At 45.7% G+C, this 20,184-nt stretch overlaps 1 protein-coding gene across 7 annotated transcripts in view; it reads left to right on the top strand.

Annotated features, from left to right (window-relative positions):
- LOC105012910 (caskin-2) overlaps window positions 1-20,184 on the top strand; it is a 71,650-nt gene that overhangs the window by 872 nt on the left and 50,594 nt on the right. For 6 of the 7 annotated variants that reach the window (XM_034295246.1, XM_034295245.1, XM_034295248.1 and 3 more), the window contains exon 2: window positions 1,213-1,739. In XM_034295246.1, coding sequence (XP_034151137.1) covers window positions 1,646-1,739 — 94 coding nt within the window. In that variant the 5' untranslated portion in view covers window positions 1,213-1,645. The remainder of the gene's footprint in view (window positions 1-1,212; window positions 1,740-20,184) is intronic. The other variant, XM_034295244.1, reaches the window with a different exon arrangement.

The raw sequence follows: 20,184 nt of genomic DNA, 5'->3' as shown, positions 1-20,184 counted from the left end.
TCCTGACAATACAGCGAGCACGAAAAGGCCGGCTACTGGCCTTGGGGGGGGAGAAAGGGAAGGAGAACATGATCACTGTTATTGGGAATGACAGTTTTGCTTACGCCCTGTGCGTCTCTCTTTGGGTGTGTGATGTACTCAGACTGCCAAGTTATATAATGCGGCAAGTTTTGATAACATACAAAATCGTGCAGATTTGTGCTGTGCCGACACCATGTCATTGCAAGTGTGATCCTATTGTGCACTTGAACTTTCCCCAGTGTAGGCTTTGTTTATATAGCAACACTGTATTGTGCATTGGCTATCCATGGTCATCGGGTTAACATAATCGTTTTCGTTATTGTACATTAATGAACGAGTTCTAATACTCATGCCATCCATGTGCAGAAAATCAGTAATTGTTTAAAAGCAACATAAACAAACGAGGCTACTTCTTTCTCTCATTTTCGCAAATGTTATTGGCCATTGGGTTGGAAGAGTTTAAGTAGCCTCCGATTCTAATGCATTTGGTCCATGATTAAGCATTTAAAAAAATCTATAACAGAGCCTAGGGGAGAACTGTACATGACACCAGCTCACATGTGCAAAGAGCTCTGAATAACTGTCCGTTATCAGATATGGATTGAGTTGCTCCCTCAAACCGTTTGTCTATGAAGTCTTGGTATGTATTGCGTAGTGTTTTTCAATGTTTACTAAACTTGTGTTGAGAAAGATTAAATAGGCTACTTAATTTGTTTTTAATTTACGCTCTCCATGAATTGAAGGAGTGGTGCATATGTGTATATGTCAGATGCTCATTATTTAGTCCGTTTTACAGGATATGACTCCCTTAGTGTTCCAGTTTCCTGAGAGGAAAATGGCATGCTACTGATTTTCCTGTAAAGGCAAGTAGGGGGGAAAAAGAAAAAGAGGTGCTGGCTATATTGGGCTTTGTGCAACATTGTTCTTTTATCTTCAGAGTTGACCCTTTTGTACATTTCCAAATGGATAGGCCGGTAGCATAGAGGTCAAATTAAGTTGAAGTAAGGTAAATACTCTGGTTTTGTTTTTCTGGTTTTCGGTTCTTTGTGGCTAACGTTCTGGAAGCTTAGCTATAGGCTAGTTTCCCCTCCATTTGTTTTCTAGCCATGAAGACATTAAAAGACTTGCATTTCTGTGTGGTTTGTCCAGTATTGGGGGGCTGTTATCATAACTGGTTTTCTCTGTTCTCAGGATTTGGATGGCTGGATCGAGCTGTTCCATTCCAGCCTACACTGTACTCTGACCACAGCTGCCGACGGAGGCCTACATCGCATCAACGGTAGCGCCACACGACTTCATTCCCCAACGCACTCTGGAAATAACATCTTTCACAAACACAGACAGAAAGTTGAACAGGAAATTAAGCAGCAACAGAGATTTTCCATTTCTCCGGGCCTCCCTGGGCTTGGCAACCGTAACCGACCTCGGAATTGAAACCACTTATTTAAGGCTGAGAGACTCTTACGGGCCCTCACCTGTCAGCTGTGTTGGTTTATCTGAGAGTCTGAGGACAGGAGCTCTGAGGTTGTTGATGCTACTGTTCCCCAGCATGGCGTTGTGAGGTACTGTCTTACCCGTACTCTCGACGGTCACCACTAAAGCTCTTACGCGCCCCCGGGGAATCATGGGAAAGGAGCAGGACCTTCTGCAGGCTGTCAAGAACGGGGACCTGCCCTCCACTCAGAAGCTACTGACCAAGCTCAAAGCCAGCCGAAACAGTAAGTCCCTAAAATGACCCTTCGGCAGGGGTGTGGAATGGGGGGGGGTTCTTGCCCTTGCCCGGCCGGCGTAGGTTTGTATTGTACAATAAGCAATACAAACCTACGCCGTTGCCCTTCGGCGGTCAGACTTATGGCTAAGTTTGTTTGATTTTGCAGCACGGCCAGAGTAGTGTGCAGTGCAATGCCACTCAGTTATGTTCATTTTCCCTAGCTTTGGGATTAGACGCAGATGGCGCATAAGTAAGACAATTAAATGTGTGCGCCGTCTGAAATCCGTGCCTCTGAAGGCGGTAAGGCAATCAGTTACATGCTTAAACAAGCAGTTTACAGAGTTCTTGCTGCTGCTGATGAAGCCACAACTGTCATAACTACTAAGCCTATGCCGAATCAATAGATCCCGCTGAACTTCTAAGTAGGCTTGTCGAATCCAGCTGAAATCTGCCAGCTGAAATCTGCCATTTTCAGACGTGTGCGAAAGCTTTTCTTTGCTATAGGAGTCTTTCACTCTTTTTTTTTTCTTTAGGTCTGCGGCTTGACCCAGTTAATATTTATACATACACCAAGCCGAGTTCCATGTATTTAATTTCCAATGGAAAAAGTGCTAAACTCTCATTTGGATTACGTGAAAGATACCTTTTACAAAGTGGAGCATTGAAGCCAATCCTATTGAATGCAGAGTGATCCTCATGTTGAGTGACTGAGTGTGTTTGTTCAAGGGAGCTCTGCTGAGAGGAGGTGAGTGCGCTCCACTATGCACTGCTGAGGTCAAGGCTCAGGAACTTGACTACAGAAGACTCACAGCCTCAGCTAAAGCTTTGGGGAAATCCATCCCCTCGGATTAGCCAGGCCAGCTCCAATCCAGCCCTTCTGTTGATGGCTCACTAATAAACTCTCTCTCCCTGGGGGAACTGAAAGCCTATCCGCATCCTCTCCCTGGGTTTTAATTCACTGGACCATAAGCTCACTGCTATCTTTAAAGGCTCCCTTGAGAAGGACACTTTTTACCCCGAGAAAAGCATGAGGGGCTGGAGGGGGTTGTCTCCCTGATGCAGACCTCCATTGGAAATACCTCGAAGATCCTTAAGAGGACGGGGCTCAGGTGCCTTCTCTTGACCTATCATGTCCTCCAATCTTCTCTGCCACCAAAAGCTGTTCTCGAGTTACGATGGTCTGTCAATTCAGCCCAGCTTTATCCATCCATTCTTTGAGTTCCTGTATTCATCCACTGGCGTAGTTTATAAACACAAAGGGCTTTACTCACACCTGGGATGACCTTTTCTGTGATGAATGAGTGCTGTCATGTAGTCACAGGCCTCACTATGCAATTAGTCAAATGACAGTGCTTGGGTGGCTGTTTAAGGGCTGTTTCTTTCCCCAACCGCAATGCCACAAGCTGTAATGCGGAAGACCTGGAGGACCGCTGTCTGGTGGTTTCTCTGGGCCTCTGTCCCCCGACTGATGTAGTGTCCGGCATTGAGTTCAGCATGACACCACATAGCGTATTGACTAGGAGAACGGAGGGCCCCAGGCCAGTCCCCTTAATCGTTGTGATAACCTATCGCCCTCTGTGCTATTCTGGACCCTCTTTTGACTCTAAATAAACACTGACTTGCCTTGACCCAGAGGTGAGTGATGATGAGATACGAGGGTTGAGGAGGTTTTTGACTTTAACAGTGGCACCCGTTGCTCTTGTGGTTCTCCGCTGTTTATCAAATTCTGATCCACTCAGGACAGTTGAGTTGTAAAAGTAGTGTCAGTATTGTTATTACCCTATACTGGTCTCTTTGTCTGCCGCTGGGGGCTAAACCCGGTCAAGAGTTGTGACCTGTGTGACCGGTGCACACCCACGTCGTCTGGAGTGTCCGCAGCCAGCTGACAGCCCTGCTAGAGACGACTCCCTCCCTTTTATTTTGCCTCTGGCCCATCGCAATCATCAGCTTATTTGTTATTACTAGTGTGGCTCAGCTATTGTTATTTACTCCCCCCAGACCCATTCACGGGTTGAGGGGGGGAGGGGACAGGAGTGTCATTACCCCACTGCCCGGCATCAGGTTTTATACAAACAAACACACGTCGCAACCGTTTTTCTCTGACATCTGCTACCTCCAGGCCTTGGCTTACCCGAACCCTGCTCTCCCTGCTCTCCCCTTTCTGAATCACAAGGAGTACCCAGATGGGGCTCATGCAGATTAAGGGGGAATTATGGTTCAGGGCTGAGAAGTGGTAGAGGGGTCTGATGCAGCATTCCGGTCGAGGCAAGGCTTCCCCTTTTCTCTGCTAGACGTCAGAGTCAGCCGGACTCCTAGCGGCTCCCGGTGAACCGGCAACAGCACAGTGTCCAATGTCCCACAGTCAAGAGGTCTCAGAGAGCAGTGGGATGTAGCCAGCTCGGTTGGCAGAAGAAGAGACACATTTCGGGCTCTGACCTCTCTTTCCTCATTCATGCCACCAGCAGATGGATGTGCCCAACTTGGCTTGTGCAGGAATTAGTGCGAAGAGGTTAAGTGTGTGATAATATAGACTAAATCCATGTGGTAAGCCTCTATAACTCTTGTTTTATTACAGCCCCAACACATCAGATGCCACAAATCCCTTTGTTTTATAGGTTTGTTGACTTCACATGCAGTTCTGTGGATGTAACTTTTTTTTTTTTATGTTGAGCTCCCGCAATTAAAACATTAAAACACTTTTCCCTGAGATTGACAGATGGTATATTGGATTTGGAGAGCTCTTAGAGTCAGAGAAACCATGTGAACAGCACTGGTCTCTATTACGAAGTCCATATTTAAAACTGATGTTGGATTTCCTCATGGCTTTTTTTTGTGTTTTTAAAAACCTCACTGACTTCCAATTTTTCTGTGTTTATTTAAAATCAATTTGAACTATACATCCTTGGGATAAGGTAGTGTCTTAGATCTGCATCCACGCCGGCTGCCCCAGGCTCTACACCGCGGCCATCTGTCTCTTTTATACCGAAGTGTGTCGCGCACTATTATTATTGACCAGAGGGAGCGATGTTCCATATTGAAGACCATCAATGTGCCATTATCGGAAGCCTCGTAAAACTGTCGGGCCACAATAAAAGGCAGGGCAGTTAAGAGAGCCTCAGACAAAACGGTCAGCCTGGTGGCGTTGTCTGTGGTGATTCTCCGCCAGGGAGCAGCTGTCAAGCTCCCCAGGCCTCTAAAGAGCCCACTGTGACTGTCTATCGGGCACCAGGCACACTCAGCCATACAGCAGCTATGGTTTATTCATGAGTTTGTGTTCAAACAGAGCCAGCCCACCCAAACACTATCCAGTCCCTTCATTCACCTTACATAGGCCTGCTTGTCTTGTGCTTCTAGCTGGATAGTTGAGAAAGGCACCACAGGCCTTTCCACAGAGAGATTCCGGTGTTATGGATAGTACGTTAATATGCCAAATCACAACGTCATCTCACAGAATGGACAGACATTATAAATTCAATGATTGTGTGTGCTTGTAGTACACCTTGTAGGGTGTGAATTGCCTGAACAATGTTGACATGTAAATGTTGATGTGCTGGGGAAATTAAGCAACTAAAACATAATAAAAAAAAAAATAGCAGTCGCTATTATTTAGGGAGAGGAATTGCTCGGGTCCTCATGAAATTATGATATCACAATACTTACGTGACAATTCAATATGCAATGCACTGTTCACAATTCGAAATGTTGTTTTGCCCGATAAATCACTTGGGAACTTAGGAGTGCACGCCTTTGTTTTATCTATTTGGTTTGACCTTATCACTATTCCATTACCTGAAGTTTCTGCTTTGCCAGTGATCACCAGAATGCCCATAGCAAAGCACAGGTTAACGAGACGGGTATTTCCACTTTCCTTCTGACTGGCCAGTCTGAGGAAGAAGTGTTAAAACCTTTTAGACAGACTGTGAAATTCTACCTCTTTACTGCTGCCGCTGGTGTTTGCCTGTCAACTCTACCGTCGGTGTGCTAAATGTTTAATTGGCTCGCTAAACAGACAGGTCTCGTAGACCCTGTCAAGGAGGTCCGTTATTCCTTAGAAGAGGAAGAAGCACTGGTCTGTGTTGGAATGGGGCCCTGCGGGACCTCTGGCAGTCAGGGGTTCCCAACGCACTACCAAGTGACCCAGAGTTGATGGGGAAGGCAAATGTGTTCCTTGTCATTAAGGGTGATTTACCGGATTTGAACCGTTGTCAAGTGTTCCGTTTTCTGGTTCTGCTACATACAAGCTAACTAACAATATATTTATTAGTTGTACTCAGCCAATCTAAGTCCGGTTTAATCTGTCAAGACGTCCTCAAGGAGATCTCTTCCTGGGGAGATGTATGAACTTCTGTTGAACTTTCTGTTTCAAGTTGCTGTTTAACTGTGCTTGGATTCTTTTGTCTGTGTGCCAAATTGGAATGAAAAGGTAGGGGGTCTTCCAAAACAACCCACTAGTGCAGGTACCAATGTCTGATGTGCAGCAAAAACATTATTTCTCAAACATTCAAAGCCGACGAATGGCAGTGCTGTATTTTATTTGATTGAAGACTGATTTCAGGGATTTTGTGCTGTATACTGTTGTTTATTTTGACATTTTTCAAACCAATTGCACCGGTTTGTTCTCTTTGCTTGTCCATTTCCCCCTATTCAACATCACTTTAACAGTCACCCATTATTGACATTAAATGACTGAAAAACCAAGAGGTTTCAATATATAATTAGTTGCTCACCTCATTTGAAAATTATTTGATGTGAGCCTAACCAAGTGCCTGAAACAAGATTCGAGTTACCCTTAAGAAGGGATTTTGGTTGTCACGTCATGGTTTTTGGACAACGCAATAAACTATCTGGGCCTAGGTTCCATGTATTCTGTACTTCATATGGCTCAAAGCTGGCGTTGTTAAAATGGGTGCCCGGGTGCGTAATAGTGGAAAGCTGCTATTCTTAGCATTGAGGCTAAACAAAAGGCATCAGGGCAGAGCTTCTTAAGCACCCTTCCTGTTGCGGACCAATTAATGACTGGGCCTGGACTCTTCGTGGACCTTGATGCAGGACGTGACTGGAGTGTAAGCCCAGATGTACACGGGTGCTCTGAACCGGAACAAATGGTACATTAAGACACAGTTTCACGCTGACAAAATGCGAAGGCACCAAACGGGCAACAGAACAGCATGACTTATGACTCACAGCTGTAGACCGCTTGCTCTCAGCAACGTTTCACGGTTCTTTTCCCCAAACCCGTCCCGCTCTATCAGTGCCAGCCATTGTCCAAGGTGCTACATGGCAGCAGCGCCGGTCTGAATGCAGAATAAGAACCCGAATGATGTCATGTAGTTGGAATGTGGTCCCTATTCAGGGATACCTCTGTTTTCTGGAACTGGAATCTGACTCTCAAACTTAGCCTGAAGACTGAGGTGCATTCTTTTTATGGAGGCCGAAAAGTAGGGAAAGATGCCTCAGAACTTGGGAGGCTGCCAGAAGAACGATTACTACCCTGCTCTCTAGGAGTTTAAGGACTTCAAACAGGGCTTTGGGACTAAGAGGGGAGGGGGGAGATCTTTTGTCATGGAGATGGAGAAATGTGGGATCAATCGCTTTGCTGACAGTGAAGGGGAGAGCTGTCAGACGCAAAAGGGAACGTTATCAGGGGCTGTTAATCTGTCACATTACTTCATTACTGTAAGTGGAGGCCTGACACACCACACCCACACTGACCGCGGATGGACACGGTCAGTCACATGCTATGGGCTCGCGCTCGCTGTGTCAGAGGAAGGAGACCAGGACCTGGGAGGTGGTTTGATGGAAGTTTGTTTGGAAAACTTCATTATGAACAAAGAATGGGGTGTGGAATTTCCTTTTGCCCTGTGAACAAAAAAGTGTGGCGTGTTCTGGTGTGTTTCTTTTAGCTAAAAAGGAAAGTGGCCTTCACTCCCTCTATTACTATTAAACTATTAGGCCTCCCATTAGGTCTTGTCTTCCAATCAGTTCGTTGTTCTTGGTTGCGCTTTTAGTCTGGGTATCTGTACACTGTAAACACTTTGTAACAACTGCTGACATAAAAAGGGCTTTAATATATGTTTGATTAATTTAATATGCTATATTCATTAGGGCATGCCCCTCCTATCAGCTTTATTCATTAGGGCAGACCCTCCAATCAGCTGTATACTTTAGGGCTGACCCTCCAATCTGCTACATTTATGCTCAAAAGTTTGCATACACTTGGGGTATTGGTAATATATGTACCATTTGTAAAGAAAACATGAGTGAGCAGGCAAAACACGTGTCCTTTATTTCTTATGGGATTCACATTCAACTGTAGGTCATAACAGAATGGCACAATCATAAAACAAAACATGGCAACAAAGAAAAAAATTAACTGAACCCTGTTCAAAAGTCTTCATACCCTTAGTTCTTAATACTGTGTATTGCCCCCTTTAGCATTAACGACAGCGTGCCGTATTTGGTAATGGTTGTCTATGATGCCCCCGAATTCTGGCAGGTGGTATAGCTGCCCATTAATCTTGTCAAAATGCCTCCAAGTCATGCAAAGTCTTTGGTAGTCTTGCATGAACCGCACGTTTGAGAATAGCTCGATGATATTGAGGTCAGGAGACTGTGATGGCCACTCTAGAACCTTCACCTTTTTCGGCTGTAACCACTGGAAGGTCAACTTGGCCTTGTGCTTAGGGTCATTATCATGCTGGAAAGTCCAAGAGCATCCCATTCGCAGCTTTCGTGCAGTAGACTGCAAATTGTCTGCCAGTGTTTTCTGATAACATGCTGCATTCATCTTGCCATGAATTTTCACAAGATTCCCCGTGCCTTTAGAGCTCACACATCCCTAAAACATTAGTGAGCCACCACCATGCTTCACAGTGGGGATGGTATTATGTTCACTATAGGGCTTGTTGACCCCTCTCCAAACATAGCGCTTATGGTTGTGATCATAACGCTCTATTTTGGTCTGGTCACTCCAAATTACAGTGTGCCACAAGCTGTGAGGCATGTCCAGGTGTTGTCGGGCCTATTGTAACTGGGCTTTTTTGTGGCATTGGCGCAGTAAAGGGTTCTTTCTGGCAACTCGACCATGCAGCTAATTTTTTGTTCAAGTATCGCCGTATTGTGCTCCTTGAAACAACCCCACCATCTTTTTCCAGAGCGGCCTGTATTTCTCCTGAGGTTACCTGTGGGTTTTTCTTTGTATCCCGAACAATTCTTCTGGCAGTTTTGGCTGAAATCTTTCTTGATCTACCTGACCTTGGCTTGGTATTAAAAGATCCCTGAATTTTCCACTTCGTATTAAGTGATTTAACAGTACTGACTGGCATTTGCAAGGCTTTGGATATCTTTTGATATCCTTTTCCATCTTAATAAAGTTCCATTACCTTGTTTCGCAGGCCTTTTCTCCTTCCCATGTCTCAGTATCTAGCCTGCTCTGTGCATCCACATGAGAGATAAAAAACTCATTGACTATTCATACACGGACACTAATTGCAATTTTAAAAGCCACAGGTATGGGAAATTCACCTTTTAATTGTCATTTTCACCTGTGTGTGTCACCTTGTGTGTCTGTAACAAGGCCAAACCTTCAAGGGAATGTAAACTTTTGATCAGGGCCATTTGGGTAATTTCTGTTATTGTTATGATTTAAAAAGGAGCCAAACAACTGTGATAATTAATTGGCTCTTGATCACTTCTTAAATAAAAGACAGTTCTTTTGCATGATCAGTCATTTTCAAAATCATTGCCAAAATTTCACAATTTCTGCCAGGGGTATGCAAACTTATGAGCACAACTGTTTGGGCCTGCCCTCCAATCAGCTAAAGTCAATAGGACCTGCCCTCCAATCAGCTAAAGTAATTAGGGCCTGCCCTCCAATCCTTCTCGGGGGTCAGGGTAGCCCGGTGGTCAAGTGCTGAGCCAGTAAACGAAAGGCCGCTGTTTCTAATCCACGAGCCAACCACATTTAAAGCTGTCTCTGAGGATGATAGTTCATCTAATTTCTTCCAGGTTCTTTTGGCAAATAGAAATCTGTTATCATACTTACCTGGTAAAATAAGAATGAATTAGGGCCTGCCCTCCAATCAGCTAAAGTCATTTGGTCTTGCACTCCAATTTACTCTTCATTAGGACTTGTCCTTAAATTACCTGTACTCATTAGGACCTTTGGCCTTCCAATCAGCTGTATTCAGTTGGGGCTTGTGCCTGTCACACAGACCACAGTGTCACATGGAGGTGAAGGGTCCCGCTTTGCATTCCTGCAGGTCATTGTGAATTAGATCCTGTCAGCAGCTTCCAGCTGTATCAACACACCCAGCCCCCCACCCCATGTCCAAAGCCCTTTCCAGATCACTTCCTGTACAGTCTCTTCCACATAGTCAACCGTTTAGTGTTCACCTCAACCCAGTGTCTTGCAGTGTTTCAGAAGGACGCAATGAAGACCGCACTGTCAGAGTAGAAATCCCACCCCCTAGCCCATATGGGTCTGTACAGCGGACCCCCCCCCCCCCCGGACGATTTTGTCACTCGGCTGTCCTTCTTTCAACTCAATGTGTGTCTCTATATTGAACAAACCTGCCATACGCGTCACTCCCCGGGCTCCATTGTCTCAGGGCGCCCAGCTGGGCGGAGGAACAATGCGACTCACGCAGGTCATTTGCATGGGTGGCTCTCCCTTACGTCAGCTGTATTCCGGGCCTCAACAGGGAGACCGACTAGGGACTTTCTCTCCGCTTGTCGTCTAGCTTTGCATCTGGCTCTCGCAGCCCCCCCATCATGTTGACCTGGATGGCTCCGTCGGCCCAGAGAAAAAAAACATAACGAGCACTATGTTAGCACAAGTAATACCTTGTCTCCAAAAAAAGCTTCTTTTTTATTTTTCCTTTTAAGAATCTTTGTGGTGACGTGCGATCCTCGATCAAATAACTGTGCCAAATGAGAATTCTTTGTTAAAAGGATGATGAACTTGGCAGTAGCTTCACCCGTTAGGCAAAGCAGACTAATAATAAGAAGTCAGTTTAGCATTTAGTTTCATGTTCACTGTAGTGAGGTAGGGGGTCTGATACCGTCCTGTTGGCTTGGTGAAGCTTCCATCATGGCAGCAGTGGGTTGACCTACGTATGTTACAATCACAGTCCGTATCTGTCGACATGGCCCTTAACCAGGCATTGCACCAGCACTGAGACTTAGGTCTACAGAAGGGCACCTGAAGATCTCCGATCTGTGTCCGGTGTAGATAACAGCACGGCGGGGTCAGGGGGAATTATCTTCCAAGGAGATGTTCCAGCCAGTGGTTTTATCCTGACACACCAGATGTGAGGTTTCGTCTGTGGCTGTTAGTCCTGTTTGAGGATAAACACGGGCAACATAAACCACTTTGTACCTGGGCTTGACCTGATAAGCGCCTAAGGCTTTAATTATATTCTGATTTATTTTTCCTTGTAATGTATACCTATGCAAAGGAACATCTTTAATCATGTCTAAACTGTTCTATGAATTATTTAAAAAGAATATACAGATATACAGGTCAGCCTATTTCTAGGTGTGCCTGAAAATAGTCCCAACTCTTTTTTTCCCTAATTAATTGTTGGAGGTGCAGAAACGTATAGTTGTCAGATGTTTCCCTTTACATGCCATTGCCGATGGACCCCTCTCTGGTGCTCCTTTTAAGACAAAATAGGATGTGGTCAAGGAAATGACCCCTTTCTGTGGCAGTTCAGACCAATCTATTGTTGTTTTTCTCAGCATGACGTTAGATCCAGTTTTTGTCTTTTATTTAGATAGTAAAGTGCAGCTGGATTTATTTTATTTCTGAGACTGTTCCTTTCATGAGATGTCTTTGACAGATTGGAATAACCTTTGACTGATTTATTCGGTTAGAAAATAAACCCAGTGATTGAATCCTCAAAATGAATGTTCTGAGGTTTGCCTTGAGATGAACTATGAAATATTTGTTTTCTTAACAACTGCCTGCCTGCCTTGCACTGTTCAGCTTCACCTATTAACTTATAGCTGTACAGAGACTAGTCTGTTTCACACACATAATTAAATCCCTGTTCTAATAGTATGTCATGAAACAGCAAGGATGAATGTTTAGCTGGTTCTTGGGCCAAGGAAAATGTTTCTCCTTTCATTGGCCTTTGCTTTTCTCCCCTCATTCCTCCTCTTTGTTTTGAACCAAACATTGGCTCTAGAGCATTCTTGTCATGTAACTGACATTTGCATAAGTAGCAATGACTGCATTTAAATGCTGGTCACAAAAGAAGTGATAGGCCTATGTTTGGGCTGGCTTCAGTGCATTTTCATCCAGAGCTGCTGTTTCCCTGTGGCCTCTTGCAGACAGGGGCCAGAGTCTTGTGGCCCCTTGGAGCACGGGGCCTGAGTCTTGTGGCCCCTTGGAGCACGGGGCCTGAGTCTTGTGGCCCCTTGGAGCACGGGGCCTGAGTCTTGTGGCCCCTTGGAGCACGGGGCCTGAGTCTTGTGGCCCCTTGGAGCACGGGGCCTGAGTCTTGTGGCCCCTTGGAGCACGGGGCCTGAGTCTTGTGGCCCCTTGGAGCACGGGGCCTGAGTCTTGTGGCCCCTTGGAGCACGGGGCCTGAGTCTTGTGGCCTCTTGCGGATGGGGGCCTGAGTCTTGTGGCCTCTTGCGGATGGGGGCCTGAGTCTTGTGGCCTCTTGCGGATGGGGGCCTGAGTCTTGTGCCAGGTTTGTGACTTTTTACGACTTAAAAGCCTAGGGAATGGTTTTGGTTGTTACTTTCACTGGTTTATTGAACACCATTTCTGGTGTCATAAACATGACCTTTGCCCTCTGGATTCTAGTACCTGACTACGGTGGGTCAATTGCCAAGCTTGTCTCTAGGTCCCTGTCGACGTACCATAAAACGCGGCCTCATCCCCAATAATATCATGCTGCAACAACTGACATCCCAATTAAAATGGCTCAACAGCACTGTCCATCGTTCACAACATCTTCACGGTTCACTAGTCTCACAAATAACCTAATCATGCGTTCTTGAACCATGCTTTGCTTAATCATCCCAGTTCAGTTCACATCCTCGGGCACTCATCTAGGAGCCGCTACAGGGTAGATGTAGCATAATCATCGTCATTAGTTTAGTGCAGTAGGCCACTCCGTCACTAAGCTGTGGTCTTCCCATCCTTCTATTGCGTGTTCAAATCCTTGCACTGAACATGGAATGCCTTGTAGCCTTTTATAAACCCAAGAGCTCCCGCCCCCCAAAAAGGCTGTAGGACTGTAGTGTTGTTGAGGAGTGGTGTCATGCCTGTACTTTCAGCTGTTTGGAGGCATGGAAGAAGAAGCATTTAGCTTGCCCAGTCATACATTAGTTTTGCTTATGTTCCACCCTGTCTCTTTAACATGATTGAAGTAGGGCTGTCTTAACTGTAGTGCTATTCATTTGGCCCAATAAGCTTTTCATAAATCCCGGTCTGACGTCCTATAATGGAATGGAGAAAGCACCATGCTATATTTTTGAAGTACTGCTTTTATCACGTTCCACTTTACAGGTGGACTTTTCAACCATGAGAGTACTTTTAATAAGAGCTATATTTTAAATATGCGCTGGAATAAAGTGATTACTTGTGACCAGTCTGGGAGGATGTTTCAGTTTTCCCAAGCTATAGGTAGCTATTGAAAATATATATATAAAAAGAAATGTATTACCTTTGTTCAATGCTGATTCATAAAGAACAATGTTGTTTATACTGTTTGAAAGAAAGTTCCCTATCTTAGTGTTCTTTTCTTTTGGGATAAATGAGAGTTCTGTTTTGTTATTGTCAAGTTCCTTTGCCAGACATTTGTAAGATTCTTTTAGCTGATATATGACATCCTGCTTCTATGCATGGCGTAATGCAATGATTCAAGTCAGAAAATTGCCTTGAAGGTCAATGTTGTGCATTGAATTAAACGTTCTTAATACTAAATGATTCATCATGTGCTGTGACTTAAGTCATCCCTCCCCCCAAACTGTTAACATCGCTGCAACAACAAGAGGCTAGCTATAGAGTAGCTAGCTTCATCTTGACCCAAGCCCTGCTTGGACCCACCCATCGTGATGATTTATGTCTCACTATTGGAGCTTGTACATGTGCTGGCACTTGGTGGTTGGATGGATGGGTGAGTAAATGGGGACAATTAAATGGATTTATGGAGTCGACTCCGACTCATGTGGTTGGCTTAGAAGGAATCGAGTATGGCGTGACTCCCAAAACACAGTGAAACTGAGCCCTAAGACTGCATTTGGATTCCAGGGGGTCTGAATGAGCTGGATGCCGGCCATTAATTATGAACCTAAACCCTACAGGTGATCTAGGATATTCCTTTCCGATGTACATGTCTACAGCCTTGACTTATCACCTGAAAAATGCAGCACTGTCTTTTAAAATCTAAATAGACTCTAGGCCTTGGGAGAGTTGAGAATAAGGTGAATTTGCAAGGCTTTAGAAGACAAAGACACTGTGAGGTACAGATTACCAAGCCTACAGTATGCACGCCGTATTTTTCTAGTCTTCAGTCTGTTGCATTTAGAATATCCTGGCCCATTCATTGATATAGGCCATGCTTTCCTGCTTGTGTGGGATAATGTTAGTGTTTTGTTGATAAAATAGTAGCTGGGATCTTGCAGAGTCTGATCCTTGGGAGATTTGTTGACAGTTGGTGGTGAAGTGCATTAAAATTGTATGTAGCCCACTTCCAGAATTGTTTTGCGAGCTACTCTCATGTTGGGTGATCGACTTGCAACCCCCAGCTTTATATCAAGGTTATCACTTGTTAATTAAATTATCCCAAAAAGCATTAATAGAAAAACAAGTTAATTAACTTTAACAAGTAATTAAAAGTAGAGTTATTCACCACTGTCCCTGCATTTCTCAGGGAATTATAAATCAAGAATGATAAATCAGGAACATAGAATTAGGCTAATTGTTTTATCCAAAGAAATGCCCACAGAAACCAAGGATAAGAACCTTAAATGTTTCTTGGACAACCTGACATTGAGGATTAATTTAGTCTTCAACTATCTAGTAATATTTCTTTTGGAACTGTATGTGTTTAGTATTCACAATAAATGGAAACCTCACCTGAAATGTGAGGCAATTTCTGCAGACACATCACAGACGTTTTTTTATGGGACCACCACTATAACTGAGTACTGTGTTTGTCGTAGACATTCAGTCTCAAGTCTATCCAGCCTCACGCATTGGGCTTTTTGATATTAGAACCATGCTTGTTGACATTCCTGTCAGCCGTTGGGGCCTAGCGTACCAGACGACGTAGCATGCCCAGATATGACTGGGATAGAATAAGCCTGCTCTTATCTGCTTTACTACGTGTCTGACGTCTGTGTTATCTGCCTTTTCTGGTTTCCTGATGAGAATGTGACGTGAGTAAAGCAGGCGTGTAAGCAGGCGGATTGACAGGTGCATTCCTGTCACAAAGTGTGTGAAAGGCCTGGATCAGTAGGCCACTGCTCTGATCTTACCTGACCTGTCTGGTGTTGACGCAAACAAGGCTACCCATTCAGTGAGGTAGTAATTTCTGTAATTCTTTTTTTTGTATTTCTTTTTATTTATTTGGTTTCTTTCTGTTTATTTGGTCTTTCTGTTGCACTAGGAGTGGTCCTGGTTTGAATGTAAAGCTGAATAATGACATCTGAATGGAGCGGGAGGAGGCCCCGTTTTCTCAGGCATGACTTTAATCATCAGAGGAAGAGCCGGGGAAATGAGGCGAGAAGGTATAGTGCAGGGAAAATTGAGTGGGGGATGGAAGAGGTGGAGGGTGACAGAGAGAGAGACAAAGAAAAAAGGGGCAGTGAGGTGGCTGAGCGTCAGTCAGATTAACACAGAGTTTAGTAATAGAAAGGGTTCGTGAGCTCATGCACCTCACACTCGTTTGCTCTCCCTCACCCCCCCCCCCCCCCCCCCCCCCCCCCACACACACACACTCACTCTCTCTCTCTCTCTCTCTCTCTCTCTCTCCCCACTGGGAGGGGACCGCAGTGGACACAATGGCGTAAGCCTCCCGCTCTTTGGAACAATAGTCTTGGGAAAGGAAGTGTAGAAGGGGCCCAGCTCAAGTCTTCGCTTTGTTCCTGAGCGTTCCCTCCACGCCTAGTAGAGGCCGTGTCAACAGCCTCCCCCTCCTCCTCTGACACCCGTGCCACGGCCGTGTCGCAAACGAAACGCCCCCGAGGTCACCTGCACGCCCCTGGTTCTCGGCCACAGACCCAGGGCTTCCTCCCTGTGCTTCCAGTAATATCCATCCGTCCCCTCTGGTCACCCTCAGCCGCCGCTACCAGGAGGTGGAGGTGCTAAGCCCAACCAGAACAGAGGTGATACGATATGAGGTGCATTCCTCCCAGGGGGCAAACATTACGTGAACAACGAGGACCACTGGAGGCCGATGAACTGAGATGGGCTTGTCTTTGCCCGGCCGTGCGTGAGCACGTGCCCTTTCACCGTCGTCTCCCGCTATGGGGTCCTAACATGCCAGTGCAGCGTGCGTGGTGGGAAAATACCAGAGGTTGTCCGATAGGTTGGAGATGTGGCTTGGTTTGAAAAAACAGGACCACCAATCGTAGCCCTGAGGGGTTCCTAACCTTCCGACCAGCGTGTTGCTACATACGCTGTACTGTGGTAACACAGGGTGCTCTGGCATGGAGACTTCCAAAGGATTTGGGGGTGACCATATTCGCATTGAATTGTGTTTGCCACAGGAGGAGGCACCCGTCCTTTGCCTTCTCCACCCTGCTGTATCCCTTTGACTGCACTTTTTAGTAGGACTGTGCGAGTTCAGGAGCTGTGGCTCTGATTTCCGAGGGATTTTCCCTCTCTTTGGCTGGGAGGCAGGTGTTGCGACAGGATGTGAGTAGCAGCGCCGGGGCCCTCAGGGCACAGTGGGTGGTGTAACCAGACAGGTGTCATCAGCCCCCGGAGAAAAGGTCATTATTGTTAGACGTGTGGGGCCTGCTTCTATGATGGCCAGAATGCTACAGCAGTCGACATGTCAAATTGTCTTGAGAAGGCTAGCCACCAGGCCAAATGAGGACCTGACTTCACCCGGAGGACTTAGCCGTGCGTGTTGACTTTTCTCCCCATGTAACTGTTGATGTGAGGAAAACCAAGCAAACAGAAAGGCGATCCGGGTTGACATCTGTGGCTGTGGTCCACTGGCAGTGCTGCGTCTAGCGGTGGGGAATAGCCACTCCGACGCCTCACAGTGCTGTTTAAACATGAGGTGGACCTGGGGACTGGCCAGGGGTACGGCCGCCTTTGTGTCCCAACCCTGTTATTGTCCCGGAGCTCAGATAAGGCTCAGAAACCCACTACGGCTCTCCACTTTGACGACCCTTGACCCCGTTTACTGGGCAGATAAGACGCTGCAGGTCCGTCCCGATCCTTCCTTGGCCAAACACGCATTCAGCTTCCTGTGTTCCATCGCCAAGCCTGTTGAGCACAGCCCAACTGTGAACTCGCAGGCCCCCACCCGTCCTGATTGGGGTCCCGTGGTTTCCGGTAACACTCTCCAGTCTTCAAATGGTGCTGTTGGATCAAACAGTCATTCTCCTATAATAAACAACCAGGCCTCCATAATGTGAAGGGAGGAAAGCGCTTTCCTCTGCCATTTAATCCTACAAAATGGTTTCTGCCTGACTAGTTTAACCAATGTGACGGTTACTGAGTAGGTAGACGGTCAACTGTTAAACCACTACTCTAGTAAGTTGTTGCCTTTCATTACGATGTGTTTTTGATATGATAGAATGGAGGTGTAAAGAGCATATCCACTGATGCGCCAAAACATTACGAACACTCAGAGGTGATGCAAATAATGTTGAACATCTCCTAACCAGGGCACATGTCAATGTCTGGGTAGATTAGATGGTAATTGAACAATCAGTTCTTTGAGCATCAGATGCTCAATCCGATTGAGCATCTGTAGGATGTGCTGGACGACTCCACCTTGCAACTTTAATGACTTGAAGGATATGCTGCTAATTTCTTGGTGCCAGATTCCACAGGACACTTTCAGGGGTCTTGTAGATTCCATCCCTTAGCGCATCGGTGCTGTTTTGGTGGCTCACGGATCATATTAGGCCGATGGACATCATGTTTTGACTCCTCATTGTATATTCATCTTGGCATTGATGCTCTTTATCTGGTTCATTGGATTATTTCAGTTATTTTAAGTCCTCCGGTTGGTATTTGGGGCTAGGCAAGTAGCCTAGTGGCTAGACCTTCTGACTGTTAACCAAAAGGTTTTTAGATTGAATCCCTGAGCATGTAAGGTAAGAAGAATATGTCATTCTGTCCCTGAGAAGGGGAGAATCCTAATTAATCCCAGGTCCTTTCTGTAATATGAATGTGCTCTGAGTTAACGTACCCAGTAAAATAAGGAGATATCTTTTTATGTTGAATGTTTCGATGGGCAGATTGATTTGAAACCAAAACCAGATATGTAGCCATTTAAACCATACAATACAGCCTTGTGGATTTTCACTGAATATCAAAGATCAGATCTATCAGGATTTATATATTGCAACTTAAAGATTTAATCTCGGCATGAATTCATGAATGGCAAGGAATTTGACCAGTTAGGACAGCTGCCATTTTTCGCCGGGCTATTTTGGAAACTGCCCACTTTCTAATGTAAGAGTTAATTCCGCCACACATTTTGGACAGATAATGGAGGACTGGTCCGAGTCTCTGTTCTCCACCACAATGAGAGCAGGAGAAAAATGATGACCTGCGCTTTTGTATGTTTATTGCTTGGACCTAAGTGCAGTCATTTGAGCCCGAGAAACAAAATGAATTTCTCAGGCGTTGCCTGCTGTTTTATGGGCAAACATATAATCATAGTTTTGATACTTGCAGTGGTTTTCTAATTTTAGTTAGACATTTTACAACATATTCTGTTTCTGCCCGTTTCTACCAGAAGCTCAGGCAGCGTCTTGAATCCATGAACATGTTCCAAAACAGAATTCTTAAATGTGCAGACTTGGGCAAAAGTCTCCCTTCTGCCCAGTATTCTTGCGGTAGCAGTTCCATGGTACGTTATACTTTCAGCTTACATTTAAAGAGGAAATGTCCCCATAAAAACATTGTAAGTGAACAGGCGACGCTTTCCCCCTGTTCCCCATAAATTACATTCAAAATAACTTTGAACAAATATGCCGCAGATGAAAGCTTCAAGCGGGCAATTTGCTGCATTAGTGACTACTTCCTGTTTCGAAGAGAAGCCCAATCACGTCACTGACTTGACAGAAGGCTGATGTCATTTGGAGGTGGTTACATGGCAGCAAAGTATTCTAAATGGAGTGGAACTGTGTTCCCATGACTTAACTCTGGTGCGCATTGTTTGATTGGCTAGGCTACATCTCATTAATTATGGAATTCAGGTCATTATGAAAGAGCCATAGAAGTCCCCAAGGGAAAACTGGCTTTGTAGCACGTATCTGGATCTCACTTCAAAGCCCTTTTGTTTTGGGGCTGTTGAAGAGTCTGACTTGCTACCTTGGCCTGGCTCGCCTCCTGCTCAGACATAATGACCAGTAGGAAGACGGGGCTGTCGCCATGGTCTCCGCACTGTCGGCGTATCCAATGTCTGGAGCTTCTTTCCCACTCCGTTCTGTTAACCCCCTGTGGCCCGCCCTTCAACCTCGCTGAACCCTGGTATCAAACAGTGTCCCTCGCAGCGTTTGAGACACCTTCACAGAAAACAAGGTGGGGGCGAATCAGAGCCGAGCGCTTACCCTTTCTCTTCAAACCGGGGATGGAGTGCTACTTCGCTGACCTCTATTAGCGTTACAGCAGATATCAAGTGCTTTGTGTTTGACATTAAACTGGATGATGACCAATTGGTCAGCCGCTTGTGGGGAGGATTCTCAGTGGTTCAATGACCTCGCTGTAAAATAATTTTCCGCACCAGGGATGATGACTGTGGCGATACAGTGACGTGCTGACTGAGCGCAGGGCATGAGCTGTGTGACTCTACAAGGCACATACTTTGTTTGGAATCTAGATAGCTGATAATAAGGCTCTTGGCCTTATCACATGCAGCTGGTGAATCTACGTCTGTTCGTAGAACGTAATCTACATTTACATGTAAGTCAATTAGCAGACACTCTCTCTCAAAGGCACTTACAGTAATGAGCGCATACTTTTTTTGTACTGCCCCCCCCAGGTATTCGAACCCACAACCCTGGTGTCACAGGCACCCTGCTCCTGTTGTGTGCTACAGGGAAATTATTTTTGAATGATGCCAATGAGAACTGGGCTGTCAGCTGGGCCAATGAGACGCACAAGGGAAAGGTCCCGCTTGTGATGAATCACATCTTGGCAGGAGATGTCTCCCCGAGTTGACAGGTCTGGACGTTAGCCCGTAGAGTCTGGGAGTCCCTGTGGTGCCCACTGACCACATTGTCTCTTCTAGAGCCACGCT

Source organism: Esox lucius, chromosome 11 (assembly GCF_011004845.1).
Source record: "Esox lucius isolate fEsoLuc1 chromosome 11, fEsoLuc1.pri, whole genome shotgun sequence".
Classification (NCBI taxonomy): domain Eukaryota; kingdom Metazoa; phylum Chordata; class Actinopteri; order Esociformes; family Esocidae; genus Esox; species Esox lucius.
Note: the sequence above shows the minus strand (reverse complement) of the source record. Positions and strands in the feature narration are given on the sequence as shown.